Raw genomic sequence first — 18,000 nt, 5'->3', positions numbered from 1 at the left:
ATCTTCTCCTACTGTGCTCTTGCTCTTACTCTTCATCCGTTTTTCTTTTTATTACTTTGTATCTGCTGTGCCTGAATAGTTAGACCAGGCTCATGAGCAAATCCACTGCTGTTTGTATATCTTCTGCTCTCCAGCGGTGTATACCATTTTCTTAATAACAGTAAGGGCCCTGCAGACAAGAAACTGCATTTCCCTGAGAATAATTGTTCCGACGGTATACTTATAATTGTTTTTTCTCCCTCTCTCTCTATCGTCCTTTCTCTCTGCAGTGGTGTACGTGCGTGCACTTTATGATTACGAGGGTCAGGCGGATGAGGAACTCTCCTTTTCCGAGGGAGCTGTGATCCGCTTGTTGAGCCGTGACACTCAGACAGATGACGGCTTCTGGGAGGGGGAGCTGAACGGGCGGGTGGGCGTTTTCCCCTCCGTGTTGGTAGAAGATCTTACAGAGAATGGAGAGACCAGCGTGGGAGGGGCAGGTGACACACAGGTACAGTAACACCTGTACACACATGAATTAATCTCACAGATAACATACAAGTCATCTTAGGTAACAGGACTTACTCTAGACCTGAATGAGACATTTGGTCTTATCAGTGTTTTCTCAGGGGAGAAATACCAAAGACTGTGTGTAGTCGACTGTGCCAGTTTATACCCCTATCCCTTCCTCCTTTCCTGCTTGTTGTCCATTTGATCTATCAGCAAGTCAGAGTTCAAAAACAGTGCATTAGAACTGCCGTGTTTGTGCAGCATTCTGATAAAAAACCTGCACTGCAATCACAGAAAAGAGGTCTTATCTGTGCCACTGAGTGCTGCCCTATTAGAGGCTCAGCAGCAGGAAGGATATGGCCTCTCCCTTCCTATAAGCCTGTAGACATAACACGCAACCCAACATCTTTTAAGTGCTATGCAGGGAATGTTGGTTAAAAAAAGTATCCTGGTCAAGTTTTGTGTTGTAGCCCACTTTGTCTTTTCTTTATTTCCACCACTCTCTGTAGATCTCTCCTTCTTTGAAACTGCCATCTTCTCTGCCACCTCTTCCGCTGTACGACCAGCCTCCCATCAGCCCCTTCACCAGCCCCGAGACTTCCACCCCACCTCCTCTGCCACGTTCCCCTTCCGCTGCTCTTAATGGGGAGCACAAGCTTCCTCTGCCTGCCTCGTCACACAAAGGACCGCTGTCAGCTCACAGTAAGACAACCAATACAACAACAACCATGTTTAACGAAAAGTGAGATTTCTGAGGAAGGTAATCGGGGCTTTTAATTTGAAATTTTGTCTCGCTCACTCTAGATCAAAGCTCTGGCAGGAGTCCAGTATCTCCAGGATTTGCTAAGACTCAGCCGCCAAGATTCACTCCTGAAGGAGGCCCGGGCAAACTACGACCTGTTAGTATCAGTGTTACTCAAGAAGTGTTTTTTTGTGCACAATGTGTGTGTGTGAGTGTTTGTGTGTTCGAGCTGTCTTTTTATTTCCTCCCATCTCTGGAAAGCACAGAGGGAATGCATCCAAATTTGCAAATGGATTAGATTTTAGTGGTCAAAGATCTTTCTGGGTTTTTTATGGCTTTTCCCAGCAACAAAGACCTCTTCATCCTCATTCATACTACGCCACAGTAATTTAGCCATAGATAAACAAAAGACCATGCTGTTTCACTCTATATGAAAACATTCATTCAGAGTGTAGGGTGCACAGCATTTCTTTATCACAGACAAAAAATGACATGTACGGCTGTAAACTGCACTTCCTTTTCTTTCAACAGACATCTTGAAAGGAGATGTCTTGAAAGATCTCTTTCAAGACATCTCCTGGATTAAAAGTGTAGTTGAACTTCTTTACACTGGTAGAAACGGGAGTTTCACTGGTCCGGCCCACATCCCCACCCTGCTGCTTAGCCTTTGCAAGTGGCTGACATCATTGCTAGCATTTACACTTGTGATGTTGTGCCTGTGTTACTTTGTAATTTTGCCACTGAAACACTAGTCGGCGGTGAGGTTTCTCTCTTCAACTCAATTCATTGTCTTCTTCTCGATTAAAAAAAGGCATCAGAAAAAGAAGAGAAGCAAGAAATAAACGTTCACTGCGGGCCGCATCAGCGTGACATGTAGTTAGATTACAGTGTATGTCACGGCACAGGATTTCACAGGGACTTAAAGAAACTAATGAAGAAAATAATCAGCAGATGAATGTATGACATATAAGTAACCGTCAATTTTTCGAAGATGGTTTGGCACGCTGTGCTCTGATGACATGTGAAGGATACTTAAGTGTTCGTTAAACTGTGTGACCTACAGATCCCAACAATAGGTTGAAAACACAGTTTTTTTTGTTAGAGTCTAAAAGCAGACAATTCCCTACTTTTCCTGTTCGTTGATAACACATTTGTGTCTCGCAGCAGGAAGTGAACATTTAACTGTTTGTCAAATTAAGAAAAGTAGGTCGCCCCTATTATCACCTTGACTTCAGTTTTTCTCACTTTGGCTTCTTTCTTTTCCTTACTCTTGTATTTAATGTGTTTTCTTTCTCCGCTGCAGGTGCGAGCCGCTCCTCCTCCACCCAAGCAGCACCCCCGCCGACAGCAGGAGAAGAGCGACAAGACGGAGGAGGTGGAGATCACGCTGGTGTGACAGACAAACAAACTGACAGCCGGTTATAGGCGCACAAACAGAAATGAAAACAGATGAAAGGCAGATGTATCCTACAGACTTGGGAACTGAAGTGAAGTTAAATAAAGTGATGTGAAGTAAACTGAACTGAACCACGCTGACCCCTCCCCCCGCCCCAATCTCCTGAACTCCTGGCAGCTCCGTATCTTCTCCCTTTGAGCTGAGGAGGAGGAGAGCAGAGAGAGGGGACAAAGGCAGACTATCCGATGTAATAATCTCCGTATTAGCTTCCTAATGAAGTGCAGCAGTAGCCCACACACCCCCGATCCCTTCACCCTACCCCGTCCTTTCATTCTTGCCTTAAAACCTCACCTCATTGGGCAGCAAATCACACCACGGTGGTGTGAGGATGGGAAAAAGCTATTTGTGACAAATGACGGATTTGGCAAGTTTTCTGTTGTCAAGCTTTCCATAAGACCATTCATCTTTCTGCAGAAGCAGATCAGAGTCAATATTTAGATTTTTTCTCTTCCCAATAAATAATCATGAAGCACGAGAAAAGTTTTGAAGCCCCAAGAACTGACAAAATATAGTAAAAGGTTATCAGACAAACCAAACATATAATTCAATACACTATAACTATAAAATTAGGGTGGGATGGAGGCAGATGATTGATTGTGGTGACCCCTAAAGGCAGAAGCTGACTTAAATGGCAGCCCACATGAACAGCTGATAACTTAGTATGGATCTTGTTGGCAGATATCATACTGGATGCAATATTTACGTTGCTTTAGCCTCTTTACAGTTATCACACATCTGCAAGCCACTTTGCAACCCAGCTCATGCTTTTCATGCTGTGTGTGTGATTTAATCAATGGTCAGTGTTGCTTGCAGCGTCATGTACAGGTGTTGCTTCGGCCCAAAGAAGAGAGCCCAATCTAATTCAGTGCAGATGGAAATAAACAATCTGCTTTTTGCTACTGTATTCCCGGGGGCATTAGTTTTGCTTTTGTTTTTGTTTTTAAAAAAGTCTGATTCTTATCTGATACCTTTTCCTTACCTTTTGTGAGTGTTGTGGGCCCATCCAAAGAAAGCTGGCTGAAATGTAAGTAAAAACATGCCAAGTCTGTCACGTTTTTGGAGAGCAGTGGAGAACGAAGTGAACGACCAGAGAAATTGAGCGGTGTGCGTGGATGCAGTGTCCCTCTCCTTAGGCCTTCCCTCGTCATATATAGTCATTATCATCATACGTATTTAATGTGTAATAGTACAGTACATTACTGTCGTCATAGGAATGTTATGCTCAGCATTTCATATAGACTAACTCAGCTGAATGGAATACCATGTCTGATATGTAGTGGAAGTTTTATCTTCATCTTATACTGAAGGGGCATTGTAAATACAGCAGGAAGGAGAGCTCAAAGGAGGGAGAGGATGAAAGAAAACGAGAGATAAAGGAGGCTGGATCCTTCCCTCTGCTCTTAGCATCGCCTCTCTTCCCGTCCCTCCTTTACGTCTCTCCCTCTTTCCTCTAAAGACGATTCTGTCCATTGGCAGTCAGTGTGAATCAGTGACTATCATATACATACATACACACATGCAGATATACATTATACGACAGATACATTCTCTCATTCTGTGCGCCGTATGTCTGTATCACTGATTGGTTCAGAGATGCGCTGCTGGTGCTTTTAAAGGCACTCAAATTGTTGGTATTCACTATGTGGCAACAAAGAAAAGTTTTATTTCAGATGATGTAGACACAGGAAAGTATTTGTGGCCGGGACTTCTTATTAGCACAGAACTGTATAGTTTTCATCCCTCTCATGCCGATTTGTTCACTGTTCAGTTCAACTAAGACGCACGTTTACTTGACGCTCATTACATTTGCAGGTATAATTTTTCTCTCGTCTCGCCAAGCAAAGCCACCACATCTTGTGTCCTAATGCTAGAAACAGAAAACAGAAAGAGGTGTGTAAAGAAAAAAAATCGAACTAAATGGACAGAACTAGCAAATGACATTCAAATGGAGCTAAGTACAAATCTTTTGTGTGTGGTTTTTTTTTTACTCAAAGTAAATAAATGCCCCCATTTCCCTTTACATGGCCATAAAGCCTTTGAAACTCCTTGCCTGAAGGGCAGCGTAGCACTTTTATTAATTTCTACCTTACTTGGAAAGTAGCAGTACCCTCATATAGCATCGGCACGGGATTGCAAAGACTCTGATGAATCCTTGTTGTTAAAATGATTCAGAGTTGTTCTTTTTAAGCTGATCCTATGGACTTTTTTTGTTTCAGTGTGACTGATGCTTAAAAAACAAAACAAACACAAATAAAGATCTCCACTCTCCCAGCTCTTCCAAAGAGGTGGAGAGACGACTGTGGACAGTGAAATTCGCTGTTCTCCTTTATTTATAAGAACAAAACAAACAAAAATTACAGAAAGCGATGCGTTTGAATGAATCATTTCTTTTTTTGGTCTCGAAATAGGCCTGGGTGTTTATGAGTGTGATTGTTTATAAGAGAGAGAGGAGGAATTTTAATCTAATCTGTGTTTGACTCTGAAGATATGTCCCAGTTCCTCACTGCAAATGAACAAGTTTGGAGAGCGTTTGCACGGAATAAATTGCAAAGTAGAGTATTGTCCAAATTGTCAGCAGGAGATAAAACTGAACATTCAGGCAGTAATCCTCTTTCTTTGTCTCAGATAACATCCCTACTGCAAAACAAAAACAAAAGAAGAACTGTGAATATTAAATTTAAAACTCTTAGCATTACTATGTAGTGTTGCACTGGAGCACATCTTCAGGTCTCCTGTAAGAAAAGTCTTAATCTGGAAGCAAATCGATTGTTTTCCCCGGTGGAGGTGATTTCTAAAAGGAGAAGTAAGAAGTGAAACCACAACATTTTGTGTAGCATTCATCCTAGCAAACTTAAGCATGCTGGAATTAGTTGCATTTTTAGATACGACCCTCTGCTCTTCTGCTGTTGTACGGACTAGCATTGACTTGTGACAGTGTGGTCAAGGCGACTTGGAACAGCAGCCTGTCCTTGATCTCTCTGAGATCTGATTTTTACTGGTTTTCGAACTTGTTTTGAAGTTTATGGTTTTTCAGCATCCGCAGACATTCCCGTTATACTTACTCAGTCAGTCTGTCATATATAAAATTGACATTTCATTGCCAGTTGCCACTTTGAAGACGGATCGTTTCCCATCTTTAACAGTCTCTTTGGTCCGCGACAGTGTTTAATTATTTGGTATGGTTTTTATGTTTTAAATGACACTTTATTTTTCCTTATGTGGATTCAGAGTAGCACAGCTGCCGTTATTATTAACGATGTGGTGGAACAACTGGCCTCTCTCTTTAATAGACTGTTGCCATGGTGACAATATTGAGAACAGGTGCAAAAGTCTTTCTGCATATTATTATTGGATGTACAAAAAACGACAACAAAAAAACAAAGTTTGTATTTATTGTGTACAAATGTTAATTAATAAAAAATATGGAAAAGTTGAAAAGTTGCACACATCGATTTTTTCAGACTGAGCGTGTTTGTGTGGATGTTTGACCAAAAGTGGGTGTGATCATGATAACACGCTCCAGAGCACCCGAGGCCAAACTTCCTGAGCGGAGCTGCAGGAACATGAGACACAGCAGCAGAGACGACACAGAGCTGCTCTCCGTTTGGGACGCGCGATAAGTTCCTGCCAGGAGTTTTCCCTCCTTGTGTTTTGTTATTTGAACAGCAGCTGTTTATCAGGCATGCACACCGGAGGAAAATCCCCTTTGGATTCTGGCTTCAGCACATCTTGTGTGAAAATCTACCTGTGCTCCAACCCAGAAGGTAGGCAGTGATTCCTAATATGAAAGGCAGCTGTAACTAGGTGTGTTTTTAAAAAATACGCATGTTAGATTGTATCATGTTTTCTTGTGTCATTTGAGTTCTTGTTAAGGTGCATCCTGTTTGTGTTGTGTACAGACAGCGTGGTGGAGCGTAGAGCTCTGAGGGACAGTGTGTTCCCCAGATTCAGAGAGCACTGCAGACACTCGCTGGCACTGGATGTCAGGGTGAGCACACACTTTACTTTTTTTAAAACCTTCCTGTTGCATCGAAAACATGTCAGTGAAACAGTAGATGTGAGTGTGCGTGTGAGTTGTGTTTTTCTTGGGAATTCTTTCTGTTCTTTTAAAGCCATAAACAGGCTAAGGAAGGATGTGGGCACTGTTGCTTTATACATTAAAACGAGATTACTTTAATGGCATAAATGCTCACACTAATGACTTTTAGTGCTGGGAAGAGAACTAGATATGGTCCACTGGAGGACACGTTGTAAAACTGATTTTGCTTTAAGGTTGTTTGTAATTAAATTAAAGGTATTTTTTTTACTCTTTATAGAAAGATCCTTGAAATGTGCATCTCTTTATTAGAGAAACAAGATAGAAAACACAAAATCTTGAAGCTATAAAAGTAAAGTCTCATTAATATTCCGTGTGGTCCATCACAAAGACACCCATGCGTAATGTCGCCAGCGACGGGGGGGTGACAGCAGTAGCATTTTAGCTGCTTGCAGGTATTTGTACTTTTAGTCTTCCACCGTTTTCCCTGAGGCCACTGATGCAGTCAATAACGTGCCTTAATTATATCTGACAACAAAGAGAATGAGCAGCTGTGAGGCGACTGTCTGTGTTGGTTTTCGTTCATGTGTATTAAATAAACATTGGGACAGTTCAGTCAGCACATTGTGGTGTGTGCAATCAGCAGACAGAATAAAGAACGTGATGCCTCACCCCACCTTAGACGCTTGCTCTCACTGGATCTGGGCTCAGCTTTCTTGATTTATTATTTCCACTCCACATTTTTTAACTCTTGAGTGTGTTTATGTCGGCAGGTGATAGACCCGTTTGAATCCAGTGATCCCAGTCGCTGGCCAGATGAAGACACCAGGCATCAGATGATACATGAATGCAGAGGAAGCTCAGCTGGACCTTTTTTACTGGTAAATAAAGTCCTTGGGGAGAATCTCAAGTGTAAACCAACAGGATCTCAGACTGACCCTTACTTCTCAGTACAATGAATGATGACATGCTCTAAAGGACATCAGCACCTTGCCATGAGTTGTAGTCAAAGTTTTATTGTTGAATTTTATCAGTTTTTAGTATTATGAACTTTAAAAATAAAAGCTTTTCACCCTTTCTGGAGTATGCTGGACTTTGCAAAGTCATCTACACTGTGCTAAGTTTGTTCTCCTTTTTAAATTAAACTTATCATCACGGCTGCAGAACAGTTCTGTCATTGAGCCGTGTCAACAAATGGACAAAATAATAGAAACACTTTCCAATATAAGTAAAAGACACAAAATCACACGTGTAGCATCACACAGTTGTCTCTTAAGCAGATGTTCTGTATAGTAATCAGCTTAATAAATTACCAGCTTACCATACTAAACAATAGTTCCCCGTGCTGTTGTTCCTCCTGTGACCACACGGTGGTGCTGCAGGCTCTGGTAGGGCATCAGTATGGCACAGCCCGTGTGCCCGCTCAGGTGGAGGTGTCAGAGCTGCAGTTGCTGCTGCAGCAGTGTCAGGAGGCTGGCGTCAGTACACAGGAGCTGGAGAAAGTTTATCAGAGGGACGAAAACACCATCCCTACGACCTACTGCCTGAGAGCTCCGCACAGACGCAGCTATTCTCTGGTAATTAAAGTCGATGGTATAATTTTATGACTTTATTTTTTAATTATGAACTAGAATGTTATATAATATAAAGTAATGCGATTTCAACTTGTATTATGCATCATTTAAAATCTTATTGAGGTTTTAGAAACATCCCATCGAATCACACATTTTGTCCTTAAATCAAGTACATTGTGTTTATAGTGTATGTGAGGATGATTTATATTTATAATGCTTTAATAAACTGGATATTTTCCCTCCGCAGCAGGAAAGAAATAAGGTGAAGGAGGAAAGCAAAACCAAGACTAAAGAGGAAGAACTGAGGAAGCTGTTTCAGGCAGCTGTGAGTCTGTGTGTCCAAAGTGGCAGCATGACCCCAGAGAGGGCCAAAATCTTCTACAGATCAGGTGAAATACCCCACATAGCTGTGTGTGTGTGTGTGTCAAGTCATTTGTCATAATCCACTGTTGTTAGTGTCATGGGCAGCCTGCGTCTATGCCTTGGAATATCTTCTGTAGTTGGAAGGAATTTTTGTTGTGTAAGTAAACATTTGCTTTACCACTTGTCTCCAGCCCTCGATGCAGATCTGCATTATGCTCTGGAAAGCTGTCCTGAGAGTGACATCGGCAGACGCTGCTTGGTCTATGTCCACAAGATCATCAATGCAAAAGCAGAGAGACAAAAGGGACCTGTGAAAATACAACTACAGTCAAAGTTGGAGGTAAAAGCCATGTGTAGTAGATGCACAACAGACCCGACCACGTTTCCATGCTTTTCACCATCTTTATTGACGCGGTTGCTGTACACAATCACGCAGCTGCGGCTTTCCAGTCGCCAGCCGAATATACACTCCAACAACAACAACCTTATAGCAGTCAGCACAGACTTTTAGACCCTGTAAAGTTGAGGCACACAACGATAGACCACGCCCCGCCACACCATGTTTAATTATGGGAGACGTCAGGAAAAGGATGAACTAAAATAAAATTTAATCTTTCTGACCACTCTTGAAACTTTATTTTACTAAAGGGATATGTAGAATTCACAATTTGTACCCTTTTTATTTAAGTCCACTGTGAAAAGTTCCCTCTTCTTTATTTCCAGGATGCCACTCTGAGTTCATCACCCACTAACGAAAAGTTACTGTCAGAGCTGTGTGAGTGCTTCCTCCCTCATCTCGTCACTTCCCGCCAACTTCTAGTCTACACCATCACCACAGAGTGCGACCGCCGCCATGGTTACACATCAGCTAGGAGGCGCGGCTATGCTGATTCTCTGTGCCAGCAGGTGTACTGTGACCTTGTGCAGATGACTGACGGTCTGAACGTTTCTCAAAGCGCAGAACCTTCTCCCCTCTGTGACGTTTTATCCCGAGAGCAGGCCGAACAGGAGCAGCTGTGTGACATCCTCAGTCGGTTTTATGACGTCATTCAGCCCGAGGAGGAAAAGGTCAGGATGGTTTTAGCCTTTACAGACTAAAATATACTATTTACATTGACAATACAGGCACTTTTGTTCTGTGTGCAGTTAGAAATATTAAAACATGACATGTTTGTATAATTCATTTTTCCTTATTTATACACCTGCAGCATAGCTCTGCTCTTATTGGTTGCAGGTCAGAGCCTATGTGAAGCAGAGGTACCATCAGTTCCCTCTGGTAGTGACCGGAGGCCCGTGTACAGGAAAGACGGTCCTGCTAGCACACTGCACTCAGCAGGTAGGTGGACCAAAGGGAAATTTGAAGCAGGCATATAGTGTTTATATATAATTTGTAATAAGAATTTGTGCCTTTTGTGTGCATATGTTTCACTGACGCTTAAAGCTATCTCTCTCTTTCCACAGATGAAGCACTGGCTTGCAGACAGCGATCCTGTGGTGATCAGTTTTTTCTGCAACCTATCAATTAATGCTTCACCAAAGCATCTGCTGTCGAGCTTGTGTTATCAGATATCCTGCAGATATCTCACTGACTCCTTGTCTAAGCAGGATGCTAGCCACTGCAGTGACCTGGATGATCCTGGCAGTACCACCGACCCCAGAGAGGTCACATCCAGCTGTAGCCAAACATCTGTTTTGGATTCCCAACATGAGGGCGGCACCAAAGAGCATGTTTCTGACTGCAAGCAAAGCTGGAGTACCGCTCAACATCCAGATCAAAGACAGCTGGATTTTGGCAACATAAAACCCAACGCTTGTCTGTCTGAACTTAAAGAACACCTCTCATCCCTCATCAGCCACCTGCCTTCAACTGAAAAGCCTCTTGTCCTTATTCTTGATGGATTAGATCAACTCAAAAACAACACTGGTCTTCAAATCATTGAGTGCCTTCCCAGGCCCCTTCCTCCCGCTGTCAAACTCATCGTCACAGCTTCCTCCAATCGAGAACACTTCCTGCAAGCCATAAAACTACACTATGCATCTCAGAGTGTATCAGAGGACATGTGTACAGGAAGGTTGTGTATACAGTTGGGACTGGTGGACAGGAAACAGAGCGTACAGATGCTGGCATCTCTGCTGAAAGGTTCAGGAAGGAGGGTGACGTCTGGACAACAAGCTCTGGTCAACCAGGCTCTCGCTCGCTGTTGTCTGCCGCTCTATGCTCGCCTCCTTCATGCACACACCTCGCTCTGGCGCTCTGGTATTACTAATAGAGTAAACAAAAATGCAGTTTCTCAAAGGAATAAGTCTTGTTTTCAGAGCTACAAATGCCACACAAAGACTAAACCCACATGTGATGTGGGTCACTTACAGTCATGTGAAAAAGAGCGTTATAATTAAGTACACCCTTATTGCTTCACAGGAATAGCCAGACGCTGCTAAGCATGCTAAGGTGCTAAGGTGATCATCAGCAAGTGTGAACACCTCTATAAAAGTTTTGGCAGTTTGCTGGTCTGGAGTCTTAACACGATACTAGAATCGCAACAGAAGCTGGAAACTGCAAAAACAAACAAACCAAAAAAACAAGATACACGAGATACATCTCAGACTCTCGGGTCTCAGTTAGCATGTTAAATGTACAGTAAAGTTAGAAACAGTCCGAACAAAAATGGTTAGCTTGGAAGGGTTACCAGGAGAAAGCCTGTTCTCTCTACAAAGACAGCAAGACTTAGCTTTGCAAAGTTACATCTGAACAAACCACAAGACTTCTGGAACAAGCACAGTGGTGGAGGTGTGATAATAATTTGGGCTTGTTTAGCAGAAACAGGATCTGGGCACGTTGCAGTTGTCTGATTTGACCATGAATTCCTCTGTATATTAAATACTTATGTTGCAGGACAATAATCATCATGTAGCACCAAATCTACAACAGAATGGCTGAAAAAGAAAAGAATAGAGGTCTTGCAAACAGCCCAGTCAACGTCCTCAACCTGACTGAAATGTTGTAGCGGGATCTTAAGAGAGCTGTGCGTAAATGAATGCCCACAAACCTCAATGAACGGAAGCACCATTCTCAAGAAAAAGCAGGCAGAAATTCATTCACAACTCCTGCAAGTCATCAAACTACATGATGTATCTCACAGTGCATCGGAGGATATGCGGACAGGATGCGGTCGACCAGGTTGCCACTGCCATTCTGTGCTTGATTCCTGCATGCGCACACCTCGCGACGTGAGACGCTGATAAAGTCACACTTCAAGCTGTTGCTGTTACAGTTTTTTCTGAATGCTTAAACCCTAACTGTGATTCCTGTAGCACAATCTCTAAAACTATTCAGACTTATAGCAAAACCACTCACTGAGTTTGCAAAACTAAAAGCACAAAAACTGCTTTGCACTCAGTTTGCAATTTTGTAACACACACTTTGCAAAACTGTAGGCACAATTCACTGCACAACACTCAATTACCAAATTTCCAACACACTCCTAGCAAAAGTATACACATGTATGGCTATCATTAACACTAATTTGCCAACTGTCTGGCACACTTTCACATGTCAAAACTTTCTTAGATAATTCGTTCACTTTGCAATCAGCCTAAGCACTATAATACAGGTAAGCTGTGTGTGCGGAGTACAATGGAGGGAGCAGAAAGAGTGAGAAGTAGAGGAGGCCGAGGAAGAGGACGTGGAGGTGAAGAAGTAGGATGAAGAGGACGACAAGGACAAGGAGGAGCAAGAGGAAGACGAGGAGGGGGGAGAGGAAGATGAGGAGGGGGGAGAGGAAGGGTAGGAAGAGTAAGAAATAGAATTGCTGATGACATCAGAGCTACAATAGTGGACCATGTCATCAACCGTGGAATGACCCTGAGGGTAGCTGGCCAACGGGTCCAGCCTAACTCGAGCCGCTACACTGTAGCAAGTACCATAAGGACATCTTGAAATGAGAATCGGTTAGTACAGTCACTTCGCACAAAGATTTGTAGCACTGCCATATGCCAATGAGAAACACACCAATACCATTGATGTGAAAATACTGAAATTGTTACTTTACAGAATTGCTAGATGACCAGATGCTGGGGGCAGAGGAAGCATGTTCACTGCAGACCAAGTAACCCATATAGTCATTATGGCGATTGCAAATAATCCTATACTTGGAAATAAACACTTGTGTTTGTTTTGATGTACTTGAAGTTTGGATCCCTCTATGCTTATGGATCTATGACAGAAGTATGAGCTCAAACTGACATAGCCTACCTTGTGCGCAGAGAAAGCAAAAGCCAGATGTGTTTTGTATTCATACCATCAGTGTGCAGTTGGCGCATTGTGTGCTTAGTAGATGATGGCTTGTGTGTACTGTTTGATACGGAAACACCATTTTTACGAAAGTGTGAAGAGTTAATCTAGCTGTGTTTGCTTTTGCAAGAGAACTACAATGTTTTGATGATTGGGTGACAGGTTTTCTTATTTGTGTGAAATGTTTTGCAAAATTAGCCAATAGTTACAAAAAATGTGCTTAAGCTATCAGAAAAAACTGTAAAGGTGTCTTTTCAAGCTGCTGAATCATGGGGTGTACTTAGTTTCTCACAAAACTGCATGGAGTCCCATGAAAGTGCTCTTTTCCACATGGCTGTGTGTTTTTCATAGATTTGTTTTTGAATAATAATGAAACTATTTAGATCAGAGTACTTTTGTCTTCACAAGTTGCATTTTTTGAAATACCCCCCCCAAAAATCAGGATAGCACCACTTGGCCTTTTAAATAATTCTCCTCTTCTCTCCTTGTCTTCAGATTCCGATGTGACTGAGTCATCTCTCCCCGATGGCGTTCATTCATCTATTTCTGCGCTCCTGGATCACCTTGAGCAGAAACATTTCTCTTCCATCGTGGCTCGCACCGTCTCTTACCTCACCATCTCCAGGTCTGGGCTCACAGAGGCTGAGCTCGCCGATTTGCTGTCCATTAAGGAAGATTTGCCGCACAAAGGCTCTTCATTTAAGATCACAGTCCCACAAGTCGATGTGGAGAGACTTCTTTTGGATTTAAAGAGCTTTCTTATCCAACGGAAAGTTGCAGGTTCCCTGGTTTTGTTCTGGGTGAGCAGGCATTTCAAGTTGGTCGTGGCGAAAAGGTATTTAGACGCTCCTGATGTAAGAAGAAGGCTTCATTCTGAGATGGCCGACTATTTTAGTGGACAGACGTCAGGTGTAAACAAGGATGCAGCCTTAAAAACACACACAGACACTCGGCAACCCAGCCAGCCGTTTGTATTCACTTCAATCAAAGGTGGTGGTCGGGTGAATGTGAGAAAAATCGTAGAACTGCCGTATCACCTGCAGCAGAGTGGCAGGTGGAAGGAGTTTGAGTGCGTGCTGTTGCTGTCATTTGGGTTTCACCAGGCTATGGTTCGAGCTGGTCTTCTTGGAGATCTGCTAGCTATGTTGGAGACTGAAGAGGAGTCATCTCAGGTTAAGTTTGTAAGAGAAAGACTGCTACTAGCAAGCACATTGAAGTCTTCTGCTTGCTTCCTGCAGAGCTCACCTCTGCAGCTGCCCTCAGTGATGGAGACAAACCTCCTCCCCTATTTGGAGGTCTTTCCTGCTCTTGAGGGTTATGTCAGGGAAACCAAGGAAGGGAGAGGAAGTGGATTAGAAATAGTGCTTTGCCCCAGTCCTCCCTGTGTTCCCCACATTCAGTACTTAAAGTACGATGACATAAATAAGGGCGTTTGTGTCAGAGAGATCGCCGGTACAAAGTGTGGGGTTGTTGCCGAGATCACAGATGAAGGCTCTGCTTGGATTTGGAAAGGGTGTGGATATGATGTGGCCAAACTGTCACTCAGATGCGAGCAGACAGAGTTAAAGTTTGCAGGCGTGAAGAGCAGCGGTCCGTTCCTCCTGCTTTCCACAAGCTGCAGCAAGCTTTTCGTGTGGGATGTGGAAGGCCCAGAAAAGTTTCTCGAGGTCAAAGACCCTTTTAAAAACACGTGCGAGTCGAGCGAAACACCCAGCAACATCGAGGGATTCGTCGCACATCAGAAAACGCTGTCCGTGTGGTGGAAAGATGAGAGTTTTGTGAGCGTGTTTGACATCTCCAGTGAAACCCTAACTCATTTCCAGTGTCAGAGCCCTGTGACCTGTTCAGTGTTCTCCTCTGATGGTTTTTTCATGTACTGTGGGCAGGAGGAAGGCACAGTGTCCGTATTTGACATGAAATCCAGCAGTCTGCTTAGCACCTGCTCAAACTCAAACCACAGCGCTGTTACGCTGATCATCCTCCATGAAGACAAGAGGGAAATGGCATGTGTTGATAGGACTGGAAGTGTAGCTTTATGGGACGTGGCAGCCAATACACAACCACCCAGACTTGTGAAAGAAAGTTTCACTCAGGGTTACTCTACTAACATACTCAGTACAGATTATTGCAGTGAAATCAATACTCTTTTGATGTGTCAAGCCCACCAGGCTTCACTGTGGGATACTTGTAACTGGGAGCTGTGGGACCAGTTCTTGGCTCCACAGGGAAGAGCCTTCACTCAAGCTGTGCTCTCCCAGGATGGCCATCTTTTCCTGGCTTTGTTAGACACTTGCACCTTTATCTTGGTGTGGAGGGTCAGCAGTGGGGAGTGTGTGCTCTCCTTAGAAACGAACAAGCAGCCACACACACTCCTCAAAATGGCCTCAGATGTCATTTGTGTCAGTCACGATGGCTGCCTGACAGTGTGGGACTCCGAGATGATTGATGCTGCAGGAAGTGCACAGAAAATGGGCGGTGGAGTAAAGGAGGTGGTGGTGGAGCAAACAGGCGTGTGGTTCTACACCAGAGATGGGTCGGAGAAGGTGTGGAAGTGGAGTCTAGACACGGGACTTCCACATGTTAACTTCCTGCATACTGGGCCTGTGGAAAAACTGCAGCTTTCCCCAAACGGCATCCACCTGGTGTCACTCTCGGCTGGAGATATTTACGTGTGGCGGACGGAAACAGGTGAAAATATCCTCCGCATCGGTGGCAGCAGAGCTAGAGACATCCTGATCACCCCTAATAACAACTTTGGAGTGAGCATTTCTGAGCGAGGCCTCTCGCGGGTTTTCAAGATTGCGCAAGGAAATATCGTGTGCAGCATCCACCCATACCTATCTGATGCTCAGGTTTCACCTGAGAGCACCTACCTGCTCGGTTGTTGCCATGGAGACCTGCTGGCTGCCAGTCTGTGGTCGGGCTCGATTAGCAAACGTTTCTCCTGTGTGGAAAGCTCTGAGGAGGTTGTCGCTTTCCAAACTCTTTCACAGCACCCAGAATTTGTGGTTGTGATGGCGGCCTCAGGGACGGTGTACACGTGGAAGGTGGCAGAGGAGACTGTGTGCTGGCACTTTCAGCTGCCACACATGTTTCACTGTCAGCCTGAGGACTTCCAAATGTCCTCCAATGGCAGCTACGCACTTCTGTCCATTGACAGCGGCGCAATTAACCTCTTAAATCTGTCTCGAGTCACACTGTGCTCATTCAAAGTCGAGGGTCCTGTCATTAAAGCCTGCCTGGACAAAACTGGACACTATGTTGCTTACATAACCACGCCCTCCGGGCTGGAGGACAGCTGTGACTGCTACCTGCATGCGAGGCCCATCCTCCGAGTCACGCGACTTTCAGATGGGGAGAGATTAGGAGCTGTGCATCTGTCTAAGAATCCACTAGCTCTGGTTATTTGTGAGCAGCACTGTGTGTTTGTGGGCTTTGGGGATGGGTCTGTAGGTGTGTACTACATTTCAGATGTCACAGTCGATGAGGATGAGCCAATCAGGTGCTGGGAAGATCCTAGCGGCCAGCTGAAGCAATGTCCCTTTGACAGGACGCCATTCAGCTGGTTTCCTCAAGACACACCAAATGTTACATGGGCTTAAGATTATTATATGATTCTGAACAAAGAATGTGCAAATTTTAATATTAGACAAAGATCATCTGAGTCAATAGAAAATGCAGCTTTTATTTACCAATTACATTGATTGAGGGAAAACAGCTATCCAACTATACATGACCCTGTGAGAAATAGTAATTCCCCCCTTGTTAAATCATGAATTTACCAGCCCTGATTACTACCAGACCTTTTGAATTAAGAAATCACTTAAACAGAACCTGTCTGACAAAGTGAAGAAGGCTAAAAGATCTTAAAAAGCAAAGAAACTTCAGAAAACATAGTCACTGACATCTATCAGTCTAGAAAGGGCATTTGGACTAACACAGAGATACGTCATCCACAGCTGTAAAACGGTGAAGGAGTGGTCGACATACCAATGACTCATCCAGGAAGTCACAAAAAACAAATCCCACCTTTCACAAACGTTTTGTGTGGGATGCAAAAGGCTCAGAAAAGTTTCATGAGGCCAAAGAGCCTTTTAAAAACACATGTGAGTCGAGCGAAACGCCCAGGAACATCGAGGGATTCGTCACACATCAGAAAAAGCTGTCTTTGTGGTGGAAATATGAGATGTTATGACAAAGGGTCGTCTCACATTTACCAAAGAACATCTCGACGATCCCCAAGACTTTTCGGAGCATGTTCTGTGGACTGATGAGACAAAAGCTGAACTTTTTAAAAGGTTTGATCTGGTGTAAAACTAACACAACACATAAAAAAAGAACCAACAGTCAAACCTGGTGGTTTGTGGTAGTGTAATGGTCTGGGGCTGCTTTGCTGCTTCAGGATCTGGACGAGTCACTGTAACTGATGAAACCATGAATTCTGTTGTTAGCAGTTAATAGGTTAACTTTTTAACACAGGGCCAGATAGATCACACAATGAAGAGCGTCATATTATAAATTCTTGTAAGTACATAATACTGTAAACTGTATATATCGATGTATAAATATTAAACATGTTTGGTGTATGCTGGCACAGGCAGGAGATTTGCTGCAATTATCTAAAACCAAACTGTCTGATAAATCTCTTTTTGTGTGTATTTTGTAAACACAACACCACTTTGGCATGAATGCATCATGGTTTGTATTCCCAATAACTGCTGTTCTCTTAAATAAAATTTTAAAAAAAGATAAAAATAGCTGCTCTGTGTTAAAAGAACTGATTGTTACTGAAAGTATACACAGTAGTTTATTTATTTGGTATCATCCTCCTCCACATTTATTCGTGATGCCTTCAAGTTCAACCTCGTAAAGTGGAGCACTTTTTGGTTTTGCATTAGCTGCTTTTGGAAAGAACAAATTGTGCACCCTGTAGCCTAGAAATCTCTATTATATTAGTTAATTAATTAAATAATTGCATTAATGACAGTTTTAGACACGGTAGCCCTTATGAAAAAAAACATACAATATGCGACTGAATGGTCGATTTCT

General features: G+C 43.3%; 2 protein-coding genes across 3 annotated transcripts in view; both read left to right on the top strand.

The window, feature by feature from the left end:
- The window catches only part of fchsd2 (FCH and double SH3 domains 2), a 75,955-nt gene extending 69,830 nt beyond the window's left edge, over nucleotides 1-6,125 (top strand). For both annotated transcript variants that reach the window (XM_026191269.2, XM_026191267.2), the window contains 4 exons: nucleotides 270-490; nucleotides 999-1,191; nucleotides 1,294-1,388; nucleotides 2,535-6,125. In XM_026191269.2, coding sequence (XP_026047054.2) covers nucleotides 270-490; nucleotides 999-1,191; nucleotides 1,294-1,388; nucleotides 2,535-2,627 — 602 coding nt within the window. In that variant the 3' untranslated portion in view covers nucleotides 2,628-6,125. The remainder of the gene's footprint in view (nucleotides 1-269; nucleotides 491-998; nucleotides 1,192-1,293; nucleotides 1,389-2,534) is intronic.
- A 122-nt stretch (nucleotides 6,126-6,247) lies between these two features.
- On the top strand, nucleotides 6,248-17,706 carry LOC113035662 (NACHT and WD repeat domain-containing protein 2). Its single transcript, XM_026191266.2, has 10 exons — nucleotides 6,248-6,451; nucleotides 6,587-6,675; nucleotides 7,497-7,604; nucleotides 8,106-8,300; nucleotides 8,545-8,686; nucleotides 8,852-9,000; nucleotides 9,384-9,728; nucleotides 9,895-9,996; nucleotides 10,122-10,917; nucleotides 13,447-17,706. Exons 1-10 carry the CDS (start codon nucleotides 6,370-6,372, stop codon nucleotides 16,551-16,553), a joined length of 5,115 nt encoding a protein of 1,704 aa, XP_026047051.2. The 5' UTR covers nucleotides 6,248-6,369; the 3' UTR covers nucleotides 16,554-17,706.
- Nucleotides 17,707-18,000: the final 294 nt, after the last annotated feature.

This window comes from Astatotilapia calliptera, chromosome 14 (genome assembly GCF_964374335.1).
Source record: "Astatotilapia calliptera chromosome 14, fAstCal68.1, whole genome shotgun sequence".
In the NCBI taxonomy this organism is placed as follows: Eukaryota; Metazoa; Chordata; class Actinopteri; order Cichliformes; family Cichlidae; genus Astatotilapia; species Astatotilapia calliptera.
Note: the sequence above shows the minus strand (reverse complement) of the source record. Positions and strands in the feature narration are given on the sequence as shown.

Coding starts and splice junctions, on each gene's coding strand:
- LOC113035662 (XM_026191266.2), top strand. CDS start 6,370: ATGCACACCGGAGGAAAATCCCCTTTGGATTCTGGCTTCAGCACATCT. Junction 9,997..10,121: donor TAGCACACTGCACTCAGCAG/GTAGGTGGACCA, acceptor CTCTTTCCACAG/ATGAAGCACTGGCTTGCAGA. Junction 10,918..13,446: donor CACCTCGCTCTGGCGCTCTG/GTATTACTAATA, acceptor CCTTGTCTTCAG/ATTCCGATGTGACTGAGTCA.